The following is a 20855-nucleotide window of genomic DNA, read 5'->3' as shown; positions in this document are numbered from 1 at the left end:
GCCTGGTATCCTCGGGCACCACACGTGCCAAGCTGCCAGTCTGTGCCGTCACACCTTGCTACCTTTTAAGATTGCCCTGCAGAGACGGCGGGGGGGAATGCCAGCCTCTACCCGCCGCAGTCTGGAGGCCCTGGAGAACCATGAGTCAGGGACCGTTGCCAACATTATACCCAGGAGAGCAGCTGAGGCAGGGGGACTAGGGGAGCTACAGCCTCCTGTCCCGCACCCCAGGACCAGGCACCACACAGCGGGCCCAGATAGTAGCAGCGACATTCTCTGGATGAATCTCCCATTACACTATACATCAAGATAGATTTTACTAGTGAATCTATAACATGTGTGACATACATATCTACAACATCTATACATCAGTCTGAGGCTGTGGATGATCCATTAAGAGAAGTGTGCAGTATCTGTGAGTACGTCACTTTTTTTTGGTCTCATCTTCGTCTACAAATGGCGTCGGATGGCAGAATGTAAATTAGATGGTTATTACGGCAGTGTTCATCAAGCCAGGCTGGAGAGACTTCAATAGCTTGATGAATATGCATGCAAATTTGTTAATTAAGTTAATTATTCTGCTGAAAATTCATTTGTCTTCCAAGGACTTCTCCTGCAATGATTCGAACATGTTTCTGTCATTAGTCATGCACCATGCTATTTAAAATCACTTTGGTCCACTTTTTAAAAGTTTGACAGGGCCAAAAAAGACAGAGGGGGAAGTGTAAGACCAAAAAAAGAGGGTGAGCGATAGAACGATAAAGGAGGGATGGAATCTGTTTTTAGCAACTGAAATATTTCTGGACTGCTCCAAGGGAAGGGGCTGACTGGTTGCCAGTAAAGATGGCAGAGCAGAACAGAGCTTAAATACATTGGGTGAAACGTTTACCACTAAAGTACAAACCCATTGACCACCCAAACCCCTTCATATCAGAGATGTTTTAGTTCCCTACATTTAATGAGTTTTACTGTATAAGACATTAAGTGTAGCTGGGAGTTCAATAACAAAATAGAGAGGTATTTTGATGAGCTGTAATGTATTATTTACAAGTTGGTGTTCACAATATATCAATAAAGCTATTCGTGGGGGAGCCTTCTTCTTCCAGGCTTCTTGTTCTTTTGGTCAGGCTTTGTTGTGTACATTTTTAGGGATTCTCCCAGTGGGGAGTGACTTCGCCTTAGATGGCAGCTGTCCACTGTTATGTGGTGCTGAAGTTCTTCATTCTGACGCCGTCGATGTCAGTGGTGCTGAATCTCTGATAGGCTAAGGCTTACCTACATGAAGTTTATGACTCAACATAGTTTGTGTAAGACTATCCTCAAACAAAACTTGATCGGTTGTTTTTGTTGTTGTTGTGGGCTTCCTGTCAGCATATAGACCTTACTCAAGAAGTGTGAGGAAGAAAGCTCACGAAGTAGAACGGCCCCCGCTGAGCGCCGCTACCGCAGTGACAGGTGTTTGAGAAAATACCGCGTGTTTGAACGTTGTGTAACTCCCACCGTTGGAGGGACATCTGAAAACCACACCTCACAGCTGCCACAACAAGTGGACTAAGGTAATAATGCCAAACGGTGTTTCTTCTTCCTAATTTCAGATTCAGGCAGCCTACATTTTCTGTTGAGAGAGAGAGAGAGTGATAGGTCAGTTTGCCTAATGTACATACACACAAAATATTCTTCACAGGCCTACTTTACTTCTCATCTCTTAAATGGAATGCTCAGAGGAACATATTGCAACATAACCGAACCCAACCATTCTCTGGCAGCGACCGCAGCAGTGTTCACGGGCCAATGAAAACACCTAGTCCCCTGTCTCCACTTTTAATTGGGGATCTTTAGTGCTATTAGCTGCAGAGGCTGCTTGCCTGCATTGGCTCCCTCAGTAGTGTCACTACCACTGTGTCTCTACTGACTATCACTTTATGTGTCTTGGCACAGCTCCTCAAGTGGGCGCGCACACACATTATCCATTCTGTGCTGTAACACACACACACACACACACACACACACACACACACACTTGGGGAATACTGTTTAATCAATGATATAATTTTTTAAAATTAATTTATTTGTTCAATCATTAATTTGTGGTACATATGGAAATATAAGCTATAAACGTATATGATAAAAGGCAACATCATCCATAAACAGGTGAAAATGCTTTAGAGGAAGTTGTCTCCTACAAATAAAAATGTGTGAGATGGCCTCCCAATGATTCCCCTGACTGCTAATGCTTATCAATTAAACATCGCCATCTGGTGGGAGCAAGAGACATGACAAGTAAATAAATTCAACTAGACAGGAGTTGTTTGACTCAGAGCCAAATGCAAACCACTGGTACTGAACCTGAACCAGCACGTATCCAGTAATACCATGAGATTTATTTGCGCCAGATGTGTTCTGCTGAGAGTTCACTTTCTCAACATTGCACGTTATACCCATAAATAATGATAAACTTTAAATCAGCAACCCTGGCACAGAACATGCACAGTAACAGGTCTAAGTGTGTGTAAGGAGCTACATTCTTAGCTTGTACATATAGCGACGTAATATAGCTTTGGTGTCCATTTGATGTTGCACATACAGTGAATTTGCATCTATAGGCTGACGTCATTGGATTTAGCCAAGTTGTCAACAATCTCACTACCTTCAAACTAGTGAATAGGCTTACTGAATACTGAATGATGGATGGCTTAGGTTATAGTTTAGCAAAACTCCATGCAAACAATAGAACAAACATCATAACGTCCAAACAATAGAACATAGCACATAACACTAGCTGACACATCCACACTGAGTGTTTGTCAGCCTGATAGAATTCTGTTGGTTACCTGAACAGCTGTTATGATCACAGGGTTACACAGCCACACTCCAGATGTGAGGAGCATCAATTACAGATGCACCTGAGTCTGGTGATTGCATAAATTATTAAGTACAATATTGATGTCTAGAGCCGGTAGTCTCCTCAAGGGAGCAGGATTTAGGTAATATGAACTTTATCAAAGGCCCACTAGGCTTAAGTGGTTTTACTGTCTGTCTGTGAAATAAAATGCATTACTACAAAGATGATAATGTGGAATAGCTACAGGACTCATTTGCAACACACATTTGATGACGCTTCTGATAAACAGCATCACAGACTAATTGCTTGAACAGACAGATGGTATAGGCTTAAGATTTTAGAGAATAACCCCAGGGGCTACAAAATAAATGCACAGATGTGCAATAACCAAACACATAAAGAAATATTGGATGAAAGGAGAGGAACGAAATAAAGAAGAAATAGAAACGTATGGGCTGTTTTCTTTTGTTTTCTCACTTCTATCTCTCTGGCATCTGTTGATGAAGAGTAATGTTAACAATACCAACTTACTAAAAGACCAATCCAGGCTAAGGTAAGAGGTGACATAAACTTTCCCTTACCCCCTCTGGTGGTCACAGCCTATACATACAGTTGGCATGAGCATGACGACTTAGCCTGAGAAACTGATTTACCGGCCATCTAACAGCAGGAGTTGAACATGTTTTTTTTCTTCTCTAGAGTCTGGCACAACATTTTGAGGTAGTAATACACAAACAAATCATCGTAGGTTTGATATTTTTTCGGTGCCCATGCTTTTGATGAATTATACTTTTTGTTGATAACCCTGATCATGTGTAGGCTTCTGCATCTGCAATGAAGTGGACTGAAATGCGTGAAATGTTCAGGAGGCAAGGAATGTGACATTAGGAGGGAGTGTTCAAATCAATCAAGTAAAAAAAAAAAAAAAACATCTGCATTTGCCTCTAGCAAATATCCGACAAAACACTAGATGCTATTGACTGCCAAATCTAGTGCCCAATAATTGTGTTGTTTTACATGTGTTGACACCTCTACCAAATGCATATATGCATATGCATTAGCATTCAGCACCTTTTTGTCTGAAATATCTCAACACAATCTCAATTTTAATTGCTGTTAAATGCAAGTTTAATTCAATCGCTTACAATAAAAAGGCAAAATTCAATTGAGGCATCTTGCATTCTGACATAAATGTTGTTGTCATTAATAGTACGTATGGAAGAGAGAGAGAGAACAAGTGCCTGGTGAGGACTATAAGACATCCATCATTAACTTTGCCCATTTCTCTGTCGTCTTCTAGGGTGAATTAATAGAGTGTCACAGGGAGGACGGTGGGTTGCCTGAGGCTCCGAGGCAACACTCCCTCCACCGTCTGTTCCTGCTGCTGCGTTCTCACAACTCAACTGATGACGATTATTAGCTCACTGACTAGTCTCTTCTCACAGGCACTGTGCAGGATGCCCCGAGTCTGACGAGAGAGACGACATACAGACAGACTGAAAGGAGTGAATCTCACCCTGACTTAACTGTCTGGCAGGCACAACAAGTCGACAGACACCACAGCTGGTGGTGGTTAAGAGACAATGGAATTCCAAAATAGCTACTGATGGGGAGTGTCTTCTGATAGAGTACCCCTAAAAAAAGAGTTAAAGTATATACTTTCAGGATGTTCCTCGGTATATATGTCATTGAGTCAGTGTCTCTGTTATCAGAAAGAAGACATAGAAAGTATAGAGAGGAACCTAAACTATGCTTGTCTGTTAATGAGGAGATGGCGTTTGTGGAAAAATAAATACTCTCTTGTAGTAAATTTCAAAGGAGTGGACAAATGTCCTTTAGAATTGTCTGTATTTAAAGTAAGCCTCTGCTTCAAATTTCATATAGGTGCACTAGAGCGAAGTCTAGCCAACATCACAGTTAGCGGTTGTTGTCCACGGGCAGCCTGAATCTTTTCCTCTTATGGTCTGGCTGGCAGGCAGCAGTCATTCCCTACCACAGCCCCCCCACACACGCCTCCTCTAGCCTGTTTAAGAGGATTATGGGCATGTTTTGACCCTGTAGGACGGTCAGGAGACTGGCTGTGGATGAGACCAGAAGTAACCCGATTAAAGGCTAGAGCTCCAGAATGGAGGCAAATGCACAGTATGACAGAACCAGAGGTGAACCAAAATGAAACGCAACATCTATGTTTTAAGTGAGAAGTTACACTGGTCCGAAGCCGAAAAAATAAAGGAAATTCACATGAGAAACAGAAGGGACAATTTCACCCAGGCACTATCAAGGTTTTCCAGCACAGAGCTTTGACCTAGGACTCGTGTTGGGTTACTACTGTGCTGACAAACAAACATGGCAAATTCAAACAATGTATTGTGCAATTACATTTGTCATTAGAAGATATTATCATTGGGTCATATACAGTTTGCTCATAACAAGTCACACGGTCAATTGTAGATATGAGAGGAAATTGAAACATAGATTGTAACCTGATGGTATTATAGTATTAAGGTTAATATAGAGGACATGCTATTAAAAACTGTTCAGGGTCATTGATATGATAAATTAAATGAATAAAAGGTAAATACAGTATTTTGTCATGCAAGGAAGGAAGGATTTGTTACATATATAGGGCATGGTTTTCCATATCAAATATTCATAAAACAAACTGCACTTACTGCATTTTTACAAAAAAAAACATTTAGCAACAAATCTCTGAGATCCATGATTAGACTATAATAAAACCCATTATATTGCTTTGTAGTTTGTAGTAACAAAATGACACATTCTAACAGCCCTATTCCCTAATAGGCACTAGAGATTAAGATGAGAAAGGTGATCAAATGCCCTGGGATTTTATCCTGTAATCCTGAACGTCAGACATCAAAAATCCACTCCCACCCCCCCCAAAAAAGGTAGCCTGGTAACCCAAAATACACTGCTCACATTCTGTTGTGAAGTAAAACAAAAGGCAAACATAACATTTCAGTTTGGTTCCAAGCTATGATCAATTCCAATAGTATCAAAGTATGCTAGTGATTTGTCTTCAACAACTACCAAGTAACAAGTGATGGGATCGTTCGTAAACAACCGGCTTTTTTGTGAATGTCGGGAACCGAATCACATTAGTGAAAAAGCCATTAATTTGGTATACTGTTGCTACTGCTTTTAGAGTTCCAGACAATTATCTGCAGATAAATTATATAAACATCCTCTGAAGATTGTAATTCCTCACTGCAGGAGCAACAGTGAGGAGACATTTTCAGGTCCACACACATTATGCAACTTTGTAGATTAGCCATTTTTTCAGTTTGAGGTAGTTTTAAGCGCTACTGAACAAAGAGCCATTTGGGAGCCAATTGAAATGCTCTTTTAGATGAACAGAGCCAAATAAGCAGGCTCACTGAAAAGACCTGAAACGCCAATCACTACTGGTCCCTATTCAGATGATCACCTGTACATAGTTCATCTTGGGAGAGTGATAGTTTAGATAAGTATTTTCTTTGAGGCAAAAAAACACAATGATCTCCCTAATATCATAAATACAGTTTAAACGGATTACACTTTTTGGCCAAATATGAACACAATGCACTTGTTAGGTTTGTCCATGGAAGACATCTGGGAGGCATCGATTGAGTCACTCACTTTTCCTTTGCTTGTTCGTACACCGAACACAGAATCTGATTACCCTGTGGCTCTAGCTACGTGTGGGATTTGTAGAAATTAATAGTGCAGCTAGGGCCCTTCTGTTCTGCTGCAGACTCCCCAATATAGGCTGGTTAACGCTGCAGTGTTTAATCTGGTTTAACCAGGGTATCCAGAAAAAGCAGACAACACATCAAGCTCTGACTGACTAATAACATGACCAAGAGTATCCATCCATTACTCTACAGCTGTGCAGGTCTGATAATCTAGGATATTGCATAGATGACAGGAATTGGCTAAGTGGAATTTTGTACCTCTGATAAGACCGCTTCCTGACAGCACCATTTTACATGCAGATGTTTCACTGGGCAGTGATGTTAAGAAAAACATGGGCCAGGTTACAGTCCAACACTGGACTCCTGTCAGACCCAATACCCATCTGTTACAGGCCACAATGGGCAAACACTGCATGCTTGGGTGTGCTGAAGGTAATGTTGCATACATACAGGACATTGGGAGTTAATTTACATTTTCAACAATTGTACATGTTTCTATAATCAGATCCGAGATGGAGGATACGGTGTGAATAAGAGGCGAGATTGTGTTATGCGCTTTAAAAAATGTGACATTGTGTTTTTATTGCCTCAGAGTTTTACATCAGACATGCGGCTGAACTTTATTGGTCAATACATAACAGAAAAGTCTAAAAGCTGATGAGGTCCTGGTCTTGAAGCAACAGCATTACTTTAAAATCCGTGGACCTTCAACTGCTCCTCCCTGACAATGCCGATCTGTGTGTGGGGGGGGGGGGGGGGGGGGGGGGTAGACACAAATTAGGCTACACAGTGACAGTAAGACCACAGGACACACTAACAATACAAACAACAGCCAGTAGGTTACAGTCGATGTGACTACAGAGCCAAGAGTATGTGGGGGAAAAAGCCCATGTTATGGGACCAATATTAGCATTTTTCAAACATCATGGTAAAAACATCTATACATGACTGAGCTTCACAAATCGATTTTTCGATACTTCCAGATGATTTGGACAATGATACACGAAAAATTGTAATATCGGTCCCATGACTTGAGTGGGATTTGTGTCACAAATGCTAAAACTTTAGCAGGTGGAAACAGTGTCGGGGAAAATAAACCAAATCTTGGATTGCTGTCATACCTTGTCCGTAGACTGCTTACAGGGTAAGAAAACCAATGAATGATTTTATCATTTGGGTGAATTACCCCTTTAAGGATTCCAGCATTAAGTTTCTGCACCACTGACAACCCTGTTTTTTTTTTTAAAGGGGCTACCAGATTCTTTCTAGGTGAAGTTCTACCTCAGAATCAAAACATTGTCACAACTTTGATAATGCTCCACTACAGTTTGGTTTTTCTATTGGTTTTCTGTTAAGTATTCATTTTAGACTATGCTTAAGTAGTATAGAGTATGTGTGTGACCAAGTTGTGTGAAATGCAGCAAAGTATCTAACATCTGATTACTTGAAGGCATTTACTTATCCAGAGAGACTTACAATCAGTGCATTCAACAAGTGTAGGTAAAACAACCACACATCTGAAAGAAGCTTACCTCCATGAGAAACTGGCAGATGTTTTTTCTCTGGTCTCCCTGCAGCTGGATGACCTCACCGTACTCAGGGTGTTCAATCACAGTACCATTGCAGGCAAATTTCTGTCAGGCACAGACACAACCCCAGTAAATCACATGATTAGCTTTGTGTAAATTAGCTGACATTGGCATGAAAAGTTGAAATAGTAAACAAACACTGTCTTGGGTATTTGTTTTGTAACACATTACAATTAGAGACATCTGAAAACATGACCAGTTAAATAATAGAAGACACAGGGAGAGGTTGAGAGGGGCATGTGGCCAAGTAACCTTTCTATTAGCATTCAGTGCAGGACAAGCCCAAAGCCCCTTTCAAGCACTAGCTAGCTACATCTTCGTGTGTGGGGGGGGGGGGACCCCAGTAAATTCCCCAGTGATAACTGGTGGCTTATGGAATAAAACAGACCTATTGATGCTGCAAATAGATTTTCCACTCTGCAAAGGGTAATAGCCATAGGGGTTCAGCATCATGCACTTTGAGTGTTGCTTGTCATTACAAATGGATGTAAACAAAAAGTCCTCAAGCTAATCCCTGCCTACACATACCTCAATACTCCAGTATCTCTGCACATTCGGTACTGACAGTGTATATAGCTTCGTTTGTTTTCTTAGACTTTAATGTTGAATATTTCACTAGGCTGGGGCTTGCAAGTTAAGATTCTTGTACATAAAAAAAATACAACTTGAATACGTCTAGACCGCATCATCACCTTCTTGAAGGCCTTCACAAGCTTCTTCTTGTCGTAATCGGCCGCGATCCCTTGAACAGTGGTTAGGGTCTTGCGTCCGTTTCGTTGCTGTATCCTTATGTGGATTTTATCTTCTGTCCCTGCCGGGAGTAAGTCGTCACCCTTGGTTGCATCAGCAAAGGGATCTGAAAAGCGAAGGGGGGGGGGGGGGGGGGGGAGAGATCCTACGCGTTTATTTAGCTACTCATGCAAGGCTAAATTCGGTGACGGGTGTCATATCAAATATGCACTGTTAATAGCTAAAAAATAAATAAAAAAAAACCTAGAAATACCACTTTCTCTCGTCCTGGCTGGCTACTGTAATCTATTAGATGGTTAGCTAGCTTGGATTCAACGTTCACTAGGTGACTGACTGGTCGTCTTGCCCCGTTTAGACACCCAACACGATAGAAGCGTAAAACATGGATAACATCCCTAACCAACGTTAACGCGTAAGTTAATGACAGACCGTAGCTAACAGTTCAGCAGTTGCCATGGGAAGTTGGCCAGCCAACGTTAGCGCCAGCTTTTAGCTATACAACTAGTTTACAATAATTTAGCCGGGCCATCGTATTTCATTAAGCTGTTTATTTTCAAAACAGCCGTGGCTAAATTGTACCATCAAGTCAAGAATGGTCTAAATGTACATTTGCTAACGTAGTAACGCTACAGTCAATTAACGTCAGCCTTTCTCGCTGGCTAGAATTTGCGCTTTAACTTACCAAAAGATTGGAGGTTCTGAATAGAGGACATGCGATATTAGGACGATAACTTTGTGGAGATGAAATATCTCGGCGATGTAATGCCGTGCCTATTTATACGAGTATTATTTAACAAAGTAGCTCAAATAAAAAGGACAAAAGCAACCTCAGCGCACGACTCGTATCCTTGACAAAATGGCTTCGAACAAAAAGTATTCGAATCCGTTTGCTTTTGTTCGACTTCATCGTTGGTGCTAGCAAGACATCCACCACAATGAATCTATGGACTCAATACTGCCATCCACCTTGTTGGAGGGACGTTGCCTAACTAGTAACTTTGGTGAATATAAATAGGAAATGCATAGTTTGCACAATTGTTTATTACACATTTTGAACAATTACTTTATTATAAGTCACTTACAGTATTAATAATGATATACATGCAATTTAAACATTATGGGTGAAGTCAATTTAAAATACCGTTTTATCATCCAGTGTAAACAAGGTATCACAACTATTTTCGGTATGATTCTGAGCATAACGTTATAAAATTTCAAATATACAGTCAAAGTGAGCTATATTATAGAAATATCATGACAGCGCATCTGTCCATTGCTCAGCAGCTCTTCATGACATGGCAATTCCAACAAGTAGTGCTCCCAAAAAGGCCATATTTCCTAGGAAAAACAGGACCAGTAGTAACAAAGCCTTGCATGCCTGTGGGGAGAAATGAAAAGTCAAATCACACCATAACAGAATAGTTAAGAATGTATCACTTTACAAATCATTAATAAAGTAAGCATATTAAAAATGTGATTCAATGGTGGGATTCAGCCTACCGATTCAGAAGCACCCTCTTCGTTATCTAGAAAAAGGAAAAAAAGTTATTGCTGTAGTATTTTTAAAGAAAAGTGAAACCTGTACACTGCTGTTGCTGGTATTCGTTTGTTTATTCAAGCTTATGTGTCGCCTATCGTCCTTCATCAGAGCTTTAGACAAAGGCCAAGAGTCATATTTTTTTGGGGGGGGGGAAGAAATCGTCTTTAAGATACAACCCCCTACAATATTGAGCAACCTAATATTGTGGATAGCATTAACCGGAATTTAATATTGTATATTTGTTTTCGCTCACCACTGCACTTGCAGCGCATGTGAACATCTAGCAGGATGTACAGTGTTGCCTCCCATCCAACAAAACCACCCATCACCTTCAGAAGCCACTTATCCTCAGAGCTGTCAATCAACGACAACCCAGTGAATATGGCCACCACTGGAAGAAAATGTGAACACAATTACTAACGTGTCCATAGAGCAACAAACGTCTGACAAATACTGACTGAGAATAAACACTGTACTACGCAAATAAAAAATATATCACAATTCCTTACCAGCTAAAACTTTTATCGCCACTGCATTTAAAGCATGCGACCAATTAAAGAGGAATCGCCTGTGAAAAACAGATAAAATATGGCACATTGTCTATAAACTATTACACATACGCAAACTCCCATACAGGAGGTATGATTATAGATCCCTTACCAGCGATGGTGAGGTCCACATCGGAACATGGCAACGATCGGCTGGAAGAAGGCCAGAATCATCATGACGCAGCCCAACACAGGATGGGCTCCCTATGAACACACTGGCCTCATAAAGTGTCTCGTAACCATTTCAATTATCTGAGCCTTCCATAATGAAGTAGGTTTGTTTTAGTAAGAAAACTGTAGGCTAGCCAGCATTAGTCAACTTCATTCAGAAGAAATTGGCTATTAAGACTGACGTTTGTTTTAATAATAAATGTATAGGCGCAATAAAAAGGTTTGATTACATACCCCACTCCAGCCTCTAACATGTGAGAAGGACAAGATGAAGGCAATGATGGTGGCAGCAACAGTTAGTGTCATAAGAAACACGTGTACCTGATGAACATAAAAGCCAAGAGGACATAATGTGGCATCATTATTTAGTACTAAGAACTTTCCACCTAATACAATTTAGACCAGGAGTTCTTAAACTTGATCAACTCCAATGAGAAATGTACCATCCTCCCGTGACGCAAATAGTCTTCCAACAAGCCAAATTAAGGCAAGGCGCGACAGGGTGAAATTACATTTTGCATTGGTCCTTTAATATTAGAAAACAAAATCAAACTTGATGCAAACTCTTTTGTTTTATCATACTGTCAATGTTATGGAATTTGAACCACATTCAAATTGACATCGATAATTTCAAAGCTCACTACATTAAATCACAACCTAAAAGCCCATTACATAGAGAACGTTACAAACTAATATCTACATAGTAACTTACTTTGTGACGGTGATATATATATATATATTTTTTTATGTGTGCGATTGATTGGCTAAATTCGGCAGAGTTGTCTTTAACTGCCATTTTCCCGAAAGTTGGACTGTTCAACTAATTTCTCATCTATCGTCATTCAAAGTGTGGTTACATTAGATAATCTTTGTACACGTTGAATATACTGATGTGGCAAAACATTTATTCTAGATAACATTTTAATTTAAAAAAAATGCACTTCATGTTTAGTATTTTGCATTGAAAGATTAAGTTACACCAAGTATACCAAACATTAGGAACACCTTCCTAATATGGAGTTGTGCTTTTTGTCTCAGAACGGCCCCAGTTCATCGGGGCATGGACTCTTACAAAGTGTCGAAAGTGTTCCACAGGGATGCTGGCCTATGTTGACTACAATGCTTCCCATAGTTGTCTGGATGGTGGCTCATTCTTGATACACATGGGAAACTGTTGAGCGTGAAAAACCCAGCAGTGTAGCAGTTCTTGACAAACCGATGCACCTGCCATCTACTACCATACCCTGTTCAAAGGCACTTGCCTTACCCATTCACCTCCTGAATGGCAAACAATCCATGTCTTAATTGCCTCCTTTATCCTATCCTGCCCCCCACCAGGGTGTGTTGCCTCGCCTTAAAAACAAAGTGTTTGATTATAGATGTATTCTCATAACTACGACACACCTCACATGCCTAGGGCCCACATCCTGACCCATAGACAAAGAAACCGTTATCTAGACGTGCCAATGTGATTGACATCTATGTGCTGGCTTAATATAGCTTCAGATGTCTGCGACTGGGAGTTCCAGGATTTCGGCCTCGCAAACACACGTGACAGCCCGCTTGACACTTAGCCAATCATGCTATAGTAAAAGGTACCAATTCGATAGCAGTGGGGTGGAGACATTTCAATCTAAGGCGGGCGATTAATCGAACGCCGTTATACTGTACCCAATATGTTAGTGTAACAGAAACTCACCAGAAACCAAACATCGTGCCAACATTCCTTCCCATTGGCCACACCTTTGAGATACCTGGCTGTGATCATTCCTAGACTACCTGTGGTCATCCATGCTATCAACATCAGGGCACCTGAAGCGCAACAGGATAACCAGTCATCAATACACTAGTATCTGTAGTTATAATCAGTATATTACAATAACGTTTGAGGTTATGCATGAAAAGTCTGCTCACTAGGACAACAGTAACATTACCATGTGCTTTGATAATAGGAGGCTGGATTGCATTGGTGATGCCCCGAGGTCTTGAAATATCCATCTTAGTGTCACTGAGGAAGGTGCTTGTATGATGCCCAATTTCCCCTGTAAAAGTCAACCAAAAAGAAAAATAGGATAACCTTAGTTCAGCATTCATGTGTGTCGTATGTTGGCTTGACGTCATCGGTACCACGCCCAAAATATTATAATTAAGCAATAAGGCCTTAGGGGGTTGTGGTACATGTGCCTTCGGGAAAGTATTCAGACACCTTGACTCAGGTTCCAGCCTTACTCTAAAATGTATTAATTTGTTCCCCCCAAATGTGACACTTGGCATTCAGTCCAAAGAGTTCCATCTTGGTTTCATCACACCAGAGAATCTTGTTTCTCATGGCCTGAGTCTTTTAGGTGCGTTTTGGCAAACTCCAAGTGGTCTGTTATCTGCCTTTTACTGAAGAGTGGCTTCTGTCTGGTCACACTACCATAAAGGCCTGATTGGTAGAGTGCTGCAGAGATGATTGTCCTTCTGGAAGGTTCTCCCATCTCTACAGAGGAACTCTAGAGCTCTGTCAGAGTGACCATAGGGATCTTGGTCACCTCCCTGACAAAGGCCCTTCTCCCCCGATTGCTCAGTTTGGCCGGGCGGCCAGCTCTAGGAAGAATCTTGGTGGTTCCAAACTTCTCCCATTTCAGAATGATGGCAACCACTGTTCTTGGGGACCTTCAGTGCTGCAGACATTTTTTAGTACCCTTCCCCAGATCTGTGTCTCGACACAATCCTGTCTAGGAGCTCGACGGACAATTCCTTCGAACTCATGGTTTGGGTTTTGCACCAACATGCACTGTCAACTGTGGGACCTAATATAGACAGGTGAGTTGCTTTCCAAATCATGTCCAATCAACTGAATTTACCACAGGTGGCCTCCAATCAAGTTGCAAAAACAAGGATGAGCAATAGAAACAGGATGCACCTGAGCTCAATTTCAAGTCTCATAGCAAAGTGTCTGAATACTTGTTTTTTACTTAACACATTTGCTAACGTTTCTAAACCTGTTTTCGATCTGTTATTATGGGTTAGTGTGTAGATTGATAAGGAAAAATAATTAAATACATTTTAGAATTAGGCTGTAACGTTACAAAATGTGATGGAAGGGGTCTGAATACTTTCCGAATGTACTGTACCAGGGCTAAAGGCTGGTCTTCTGCACGACAAGGCTTGGATAGCCCTTAGCCTTGGTATATTGGACATATTCGCAAAGCACCTTATTGCTATTATAAACTGGTTACCAATGTAATTAGAAGTGAAAATAGTCATACCCGTGGTATACAGCCTGATATACCACGGCTTTCAGCCAATCAGCACTCATTGTTCGAACCAACTAGTTCATATTCCTTGTTAGATAACAAATCTGTTATAGTAATCTGAAAATCAAATGGAAGAGGGATACAACCATGTCCTCTCCCTCATACTCTACCATTACTGGTTGGTCCGTGAGCAAACATGAGGTAGTAGGGGGAACTGGACCGTACCGATCGCGGAATTGAGATGGGGCTCCTAGTCGTGAAGGAACAGCTAATGATATCATCCTGCATTGAGGATTTAACATCAGAAACATTTCCCTACAAAATGACAAACAAGAAACATTTGCATCAATACCGATTGTTTTAGGATTTATTAAGCATCAGGGTTGTGGTCAATTCCATTTAGATTCAGTCAAATCAGGAAGTAAACAGAAATCCCAATCATTGGAATGGACCCCAACCCTATTAAGCTTTATGTAAACACCTACGTCATTCATGTCATAATAACAAGCGATCGTGAGAGAAGTGCAATACCAGAGGAACTATGTCCGGCCGCCTTCTTCCTGTTGAATAGGCATGTTGCAATTGGATGAACCCGTTACTGTCCCGGCCACAAATAAAGATATCATCATTTCCCTTATGGGAAGAGGAGAGGAACACATTCACATCTGTTGAATTTGCTCATTCAAATGTAGAGACATTCAGTCCAGTTACTTTTATATAAATGAAAAAGTTTAGTTAGAAAATTGTTTAAGGGATAGCCTGGTTACAGATCTGCTAGCCCAGTCTTGCCAACTCCTAATGGGCATTGTCATGCCAAACATGTTTGACCATTATGAGTACCAGGCTAGATGAGGGCAGGTTGAAGGCAGTGAGCGTTACCATCATCTGGTCATCTGAGAAGCCGATGGCGATGTAGCCATCTGAAGGGCCAGTCATTTCCAAATGGATGGCTGTATCCCTGGTAGAGGTCATAGCAGATAGGAAGTAACAGTCTGGGCTGACCCCAGGGTCACAGTTCAGAGGTTGCCTGAAACAGACCTTACTGCTGCCACATCCAGCACTCGAGATGGACAACTGTTGCAAACAAATCAATCTTACTGTAAAGCACTTGGGACAACTGATGTAAGTTCTTAAAAATATATAAGTCTGAAAATCTAATATGGCATTATTGTCAGAGAGTCAGTTACTTGTGATACATTAAGACAGATGTTTCAAATACTATTATCCAACACCATACGTACTGAGGATTGGGATGGAAATACTGCTGTAGATGAGGCGGAGGTGGTCGAGGTGATGGGTATGGATGTGCTGTTAGCTGGTGTTGCAGTAGTGCCACTGAACGTGACTGGATAACTTGTCACGCCAACCCAGAAGATGGAGAAATCTATTACAAAGGATGCACTAGCAGAACAAATAGTTAATGTAATAGCATCAAGGATTGTTTTCCCAGACTCAGTATTACACTAAAAATCATGTTCAATGGTGGTTCTCCATTGAAAGTGCTTTTTAGTCTAGGACTAGGCTTAATCTGTGTCCAGGAAACCAGATCTGAGGGTATAAGTACTGAACATTCTGGTTCAGGAGCTACAGGATGGATGAATCACCTGAATTGGATAGAGTTAAGGCCATCTGATGTGGGGGCCCTCCATGTTCCCTGGATGGATAATTTAGCTGATGCTGATGTGTGAGAAACTGCAGACTTCTGGGAACAGGAACAAAATGATCCATGAATATTTAGTTAGGCTTTATTCCGACGCAGCAGGGTGATTCCACACCAGGAAGGCCTAAAAATGTCTGGTATTGCAGATTTTCTATGTGAGAATTACCAGAAGACGTTCTAGAAAGGATGTTTTATATTCTTTTTACATTTGTCTCAAACCATGATGAAAGTGGCCATTTTAGACCTATACATGCCTCCTGTAAGACCCTATCAATCGTACATGACAGACATGCTGTCATTTGTTTTACATTAACATAAAATCTAATTTATTTATATAGCCCTTCGTACATCAGCTGATATCTCAAAGTGCTGTACAGAAACCCAGCCTAAAACCCCAAAAAGCAAGCAATGCAGGTGAACATGAATTTATTTAACATTAAATATATATATTTAACATTCAATTTAACACACACACACACACACACACACATATATATACACACACACCAAAAGATGCATGTCTAAAGAAAACAGAGAGCACACTTTCCATGGGACAACCACAGCAGGTTCAACTTGCTCGGCTCCCATTCTTTGTCCATCTTTCACCAACGTGGATGAACAAGAGCTCAGTTTTAGGCTTACTGGAATTCAGTAAGCCGCAAGTTATTTTTTTAAATAAAAAAAATAACAATTGTTTAAAGGTGCCTGCTACTACTAGGTCTCAGAGTTTAACCTGGTCTCCACACACACCTCAGACTTGTGGTGCAACCTCTAAATTATGAGCACCACCAACAGTTAATGGAAGCACTGGTTAAAAGGGAACTCCCTCTGCTAGTGATTCGCTGAATGTGCGATCTTAGAGGGCTGTGGTTAACAACCTATAATGTCAATTTATATCTATAAAACTGGCATCATCTTCAAAAGAAAGAGCCCACTGGAAATTTGAGCAATTTGAAGAGAATCTAAAAAAAAATGTTTTTAAAACCAAATTATTTATATATTAAAAGGGTACTTGAGATTCAGATTTCATGTTAATTTATTCAATGTGAAAAAATATTTGAATCTTGACATATTCCATATTTAGATCACTGTTAGGAGTATAATGACACCAAGATAGCTGCATCATGTATGGTTCACCGATCATAGGGTCTTACAGGAAGCATGTTTAGGGCTAAAAGGCCTAAAATCATAATGATTTTCCCCCCAAAAGATTGTAATAAATATGCCCTCCCAAATTAAGTTCCTATGTGAAAATTTCCAGGCCAATCAGATGCCCCCCAAAAATTGCCTTCCTGGGGTCAAATGGCCCAAAACATATTTCATGAGCAAACTACATAATGTAGGCTAGTGGGTTTGGGGTAGCAGGAACAGCAATGTGGGAACAGGATATTTGATAACTTTGTAAATAGTGTGTTTCTTACATCTCAAATACATTTAGGGCTAAAAAGGGTTAAAAAAAATACCCTTTCAATGTTATGTAATACTGTAGCTCTCATAACAGCAAAACAGGCTATAGGCCATGTGGGAAGACATAATTAAATTACACAATCTCTATGGGAAAAGACTCACAGGTTGTCCGTTGCAGGTGAGGAGCTGGGCCTCTCCACCTGTTACAGTGAAGACTCCCAGAGGACTGCTTCCATTAACTGCTCTGGCTTGTAACATGAACCCAATGAATGGAGTGGAATCTGCCAGGAGCCGGACTGTCAACACAGTGTGTAGTTGATTTAAAACACCAGTTGCGTCACCATAGAAAATGAAGACAGAGATTCAGCTAAACCATAACATGAGTAAAAACTATAGTGGTGAGTGTTCAAGATCACTGCATGAAAAATATGACATGACTTTTCACCTGTGATTTCATCGCCCTCCTTGAAGCTGGACCGGTCAGCGGTGACAGAGAATGGCGCAGGGCTCTGCTGTGCGGTTACGAAGTGTTGCGGTGCCATATCGTCACACGCCTCAGTCACCTCTCCGGAGCTGTAGCACCGCACGACCCGCAGAACACACGCAATGATCAATATGTATCGATCCATCTAGATGAAATGAAACCGAAAAATAATTAAGAACAGGCTACTGATGGAGAGCGTGGCGTACCTGAGTCGACAAGTTAGGGAGTTTGGGTGAGGGCAGAATTTCTAGTTTAGTGCCTTGTGTGAGGTTAACGTTAAGACAGAGAGAGGACCTCCCTTCTGGATACTAGTGTGACAAGTACGGCGGTTGCCTTAAGCACTTAACCCTGTGAGACCAAAGTGTTTTTACAACACAAAAATACAGCTAGTTCTGGCTCAGAACAGTTCGTGTCATTACTATTTATTTTCTACATAAACACTACATCTTATAGAAGACAACAGTTGCTACTATACATCTGGGTATAAGGACATGAATTATGTAATACAAGTAAACTGAGGATGCAACTTAATAGAAATACTTAATTGCGCAAAATAGATTGGTATTAGGTGATAAAACAAAAGCTCGCCTTTCAGACAGACACACTACACAGGGAGTCTCCAACCCTGTCCCTGGAAAGTTACCCTTCTGTAGGTTTTCACTCCAACCCCAGTTGTAACTAACCTGATTCATCTGATCAACCAGGTCATTATTAGAATCAGGTGCGGTAGATTAGGGTTGGAGAAAAAACGTACTGCATGGTAGCTCTCCAGGAAGAAGGTTGGAGAGCCCTGATATAGAACAATCTGAAAACACCATTGTTGCTCTATCTGGCTTGAGCAATTAAATAATCAGGTACACCTGAAGTGTTACCTACCATGCAAAATTAAGCCAATAAAAATGAATACAATTTAAATACTTAAAGTAACTGTCCATTGTTTCCAGATTTCTATGCAATATATTACATATAATGAATTACAATATGAGTGAAATAGTTTTTCTTCCAGAAAATGGTAATTATATTAAAACGCCACTTTTCTGTGTAGGCGTACCCCAACAACAGAATGGCATGGAATTATACCATCATTAAACATATAGATGTGAGTGGACCGCTGATTAGCCAGCTCAGCCAATGGGCTAATATGACATGTTCTTTGAGGAAATAGCAAGCAGTTTTAAAACTGTTTGGATTGAGGTGTGGTTTTATAAGTGTTTTTTCTCTAATGTATGCTTTTGCCACAAATACAACAATAGGACAAGTCAACAACTTTATTTGGGTATGAGTTATATACAACATTTTAAGTGACATTTTAACTGGACATTTATTTTAATTTAACTGTTGGTAGTTGGGACTTATACACTGCTCCAAAAAATAAAGGGAACACTTAAACAACACAATGTAATTCCAAGTCAATCACACTTCTGTGAAATCAAACTGTCCACTTAGGAAGCAACACTGATTGACAATAAATGTCACATGCTGTTGTGCAAATGGAATAGACAACAGGTGGAAATTATAGGCAATTAGCAAGACACCCCCAATAAAGAAGTGGTTCTGCAGGTGGTGACCACAGACCACTTCTCAGTTCCTATGCTTCCTGGCTGATGTTTTGGTCACTTTTGAATGCTGGCAGTGCTTTCACTCTAGTGGTAGCATGAGACGTAGTCTACAACCCACACAAGTGGCTCAGGTAGTGCAGCTCATCCAGGATGGAACATCAATCCGAGCTGTGGCAAGAAGGTTTGCTGTGTCTGTCAGCGTAGTGTCCAGAGCATGGAGGCGCTACCAGGAGACAGGCCAGTACATCAGGAGACGTGGAAGAGGCCGTAGGAGGGCAACAACCCAGCAGCAGGACCGCTACCTCCACCTTTGTGCAAGGAGGAGCAGGAGGAGCACTGCCAGAGCCCTGCAAAATGACCTCCAGCAGGCCACAAATGTGCATGTGTCTGCTCAAACGGTCAGAAACAGACTCCATGAGGGTGGTATGAGGGCCCGACGTCCACAGGTGCGGGTTGTGCTTACAGCCCAACACCATGCAGGACGTTTGGCATTTGCCAGAGAACACCAAGATTGGCAAATTCGCCCTGTGCTCTTCACAGATGAAAGCAGGTTCACACTGAGCACGTGACAGATGTGACAGAGTCTGGAGAGGCCGTGGAGAACGTTCTGCTGCCTGCAACATCCTCCAGCATGACCGGTTTGGCGGTGGGTCAGTCATGGTGTGGGGTGGCATTTCTTTGGGGGCCACACAGCCCTTCATGTGCTCGCCAGAGGTAGCCTGACTGCCATTAGGTACCGAGATAAGATCCTCAGACCCCTTGTGAGACCATATGCTGGTGCAGTTGGCCCTGAGTTCCTCCTAATGCAAGAAAATGCTAGACCTCATGTGGCTGGAGTGTGTCAGCAGTTCCCTGCAAGAGGAAGGCATTGATGCTATGGACTGGCCCGCCCGTTCCCCAGACCTGAATCCAATTGAGCACATCTGGGACATCATGTCTCGCTCCATCCACCAATGCCACGTTGCACCACAGACTGTCCAGGAGTTGGCGGATGCTTTAGTCCAGGTCTGGGAGGAGATCCCTCAGGAGACCATCCGCCACCTCATCAGGAGCATGCCTAGGCGTTGTAGGGAGGTCATACAGGCACGTGGAGGCCACACACACTACTGAGCCTCATTTTGACTTGTTTTAAGGACATTACATCAAAGTTGGATCAGCCTGTAGTGTGGTTTTCCACTTTAATTTTGAGTGTGACTCCAAATCCAGACCTCCATGGGTTGATAAATTTGATTTCCATTGATAATCTGTGTGAGATTTTGTTGTCAGCACATTCAACTATGTAAAGAAAAAAGTATTTAATAAGAATATTTCATTCAGATCTAGGATGTTATTTTAGTGTTCCCTTTTTTTAGCAGTGTAGTAAGCACT

The 20855-nt window shown here is 41.3% G+C and overlaps 2 protein-coding genes across 4 annotated transcripts; both read right to left on the bottom strand.

Annotated features, from left to right (window-relative positions):
• Positions 1–7088: 7088 nt before the first annotated feature.
• On the bottom strand, positions 7089–9799 carry eif1b (eukaryotic translation initiation factor 1B). The gene is made up of 4 exons (XM_036935212.1): positions 9559–9799; positions 8819–8982; positions 8070–8171; positions 7089–7272 (listed from the first exon to the last, which is right to left on the bottom strand). Exons 1-4 carry the CDS (start codon positions 9587–9589, stop codon positions 7228–7230), a joined length of 342 nt encoding a protein of 113 aa, XP_036791107.1. The 5' UTR covers positions 9590–9799; the 3' UTR covers positions 7089–7227.
• A 100-nt stretch (positions 9800–9899) lies between these two features.
• On the bottom strand, positions 9900–18661 carry LOC110535505 (putative ferric-chelate reductase 1). 3 transcript variants are annotated; one of them, XM_021620541.2, is made up of 16 exons: positions 18517–18661; positions 17890–18073; positions 17607–17740; positions 15982–16079; positions 15619–15778; positions 15257–15451; positions 14909–15010; positions 14548–14692; positions 13070–13177; positions 12835–12947; positions 11370–11456; positions 11077–11168; positions 10926–10984; positions 10670–10807; positions 10377–10402; positions 9900–10254 (listed from the first exon to the last, which is right to left on the bottom strand). In XM_021620541.2, exons 2-16 carry the CDS (start codon positions 18071–18073, stop codon positions 10165–10167), a joined length of 1731 nt encoding a protein of 576 aa, XP_021476216.2. In that variant the 5' UTR covers positions 18517–18661; the 3' UTR covers positions 9900–10164. The 3 variants fall into 3 exon arrangements, with proteins under 3 accessions (XP_021476216.2, XP_021476217.2, XP_021476218.2); XM_021620542.2 differs by having other exon boundaries at positions 15982–16076; XM_021620543.2 differs by lacking the exon at positions 18517–18661 and adding an exon at positions 18135–18429 and having other exon boundaries at positions 17890–18017.
• Positions 18662–20855: the final 2194 nt, after the last annotated feature.

The sequence above is a fragment of the Oncorhynchus mykiss genome, chromosome 11 (assembly GCF_013265735.2).
Source record: "Oncorhynchus mykiss isolate Arlee chromosome 11, USDA_OmykA_1.1, whole genome shotgun sequence".
Lineage (NCBI taxonomy): Eukaryota > Metazoa > Chordata > Actinopteri > Salmoniformes > Salmonidae > Oncorhynchus > Oncorhynchus mykiss.
Note: the sequence above shows the minus strand (reverse complement) of the source record. Positions and strands in the feature narration are given on the sequence as shown.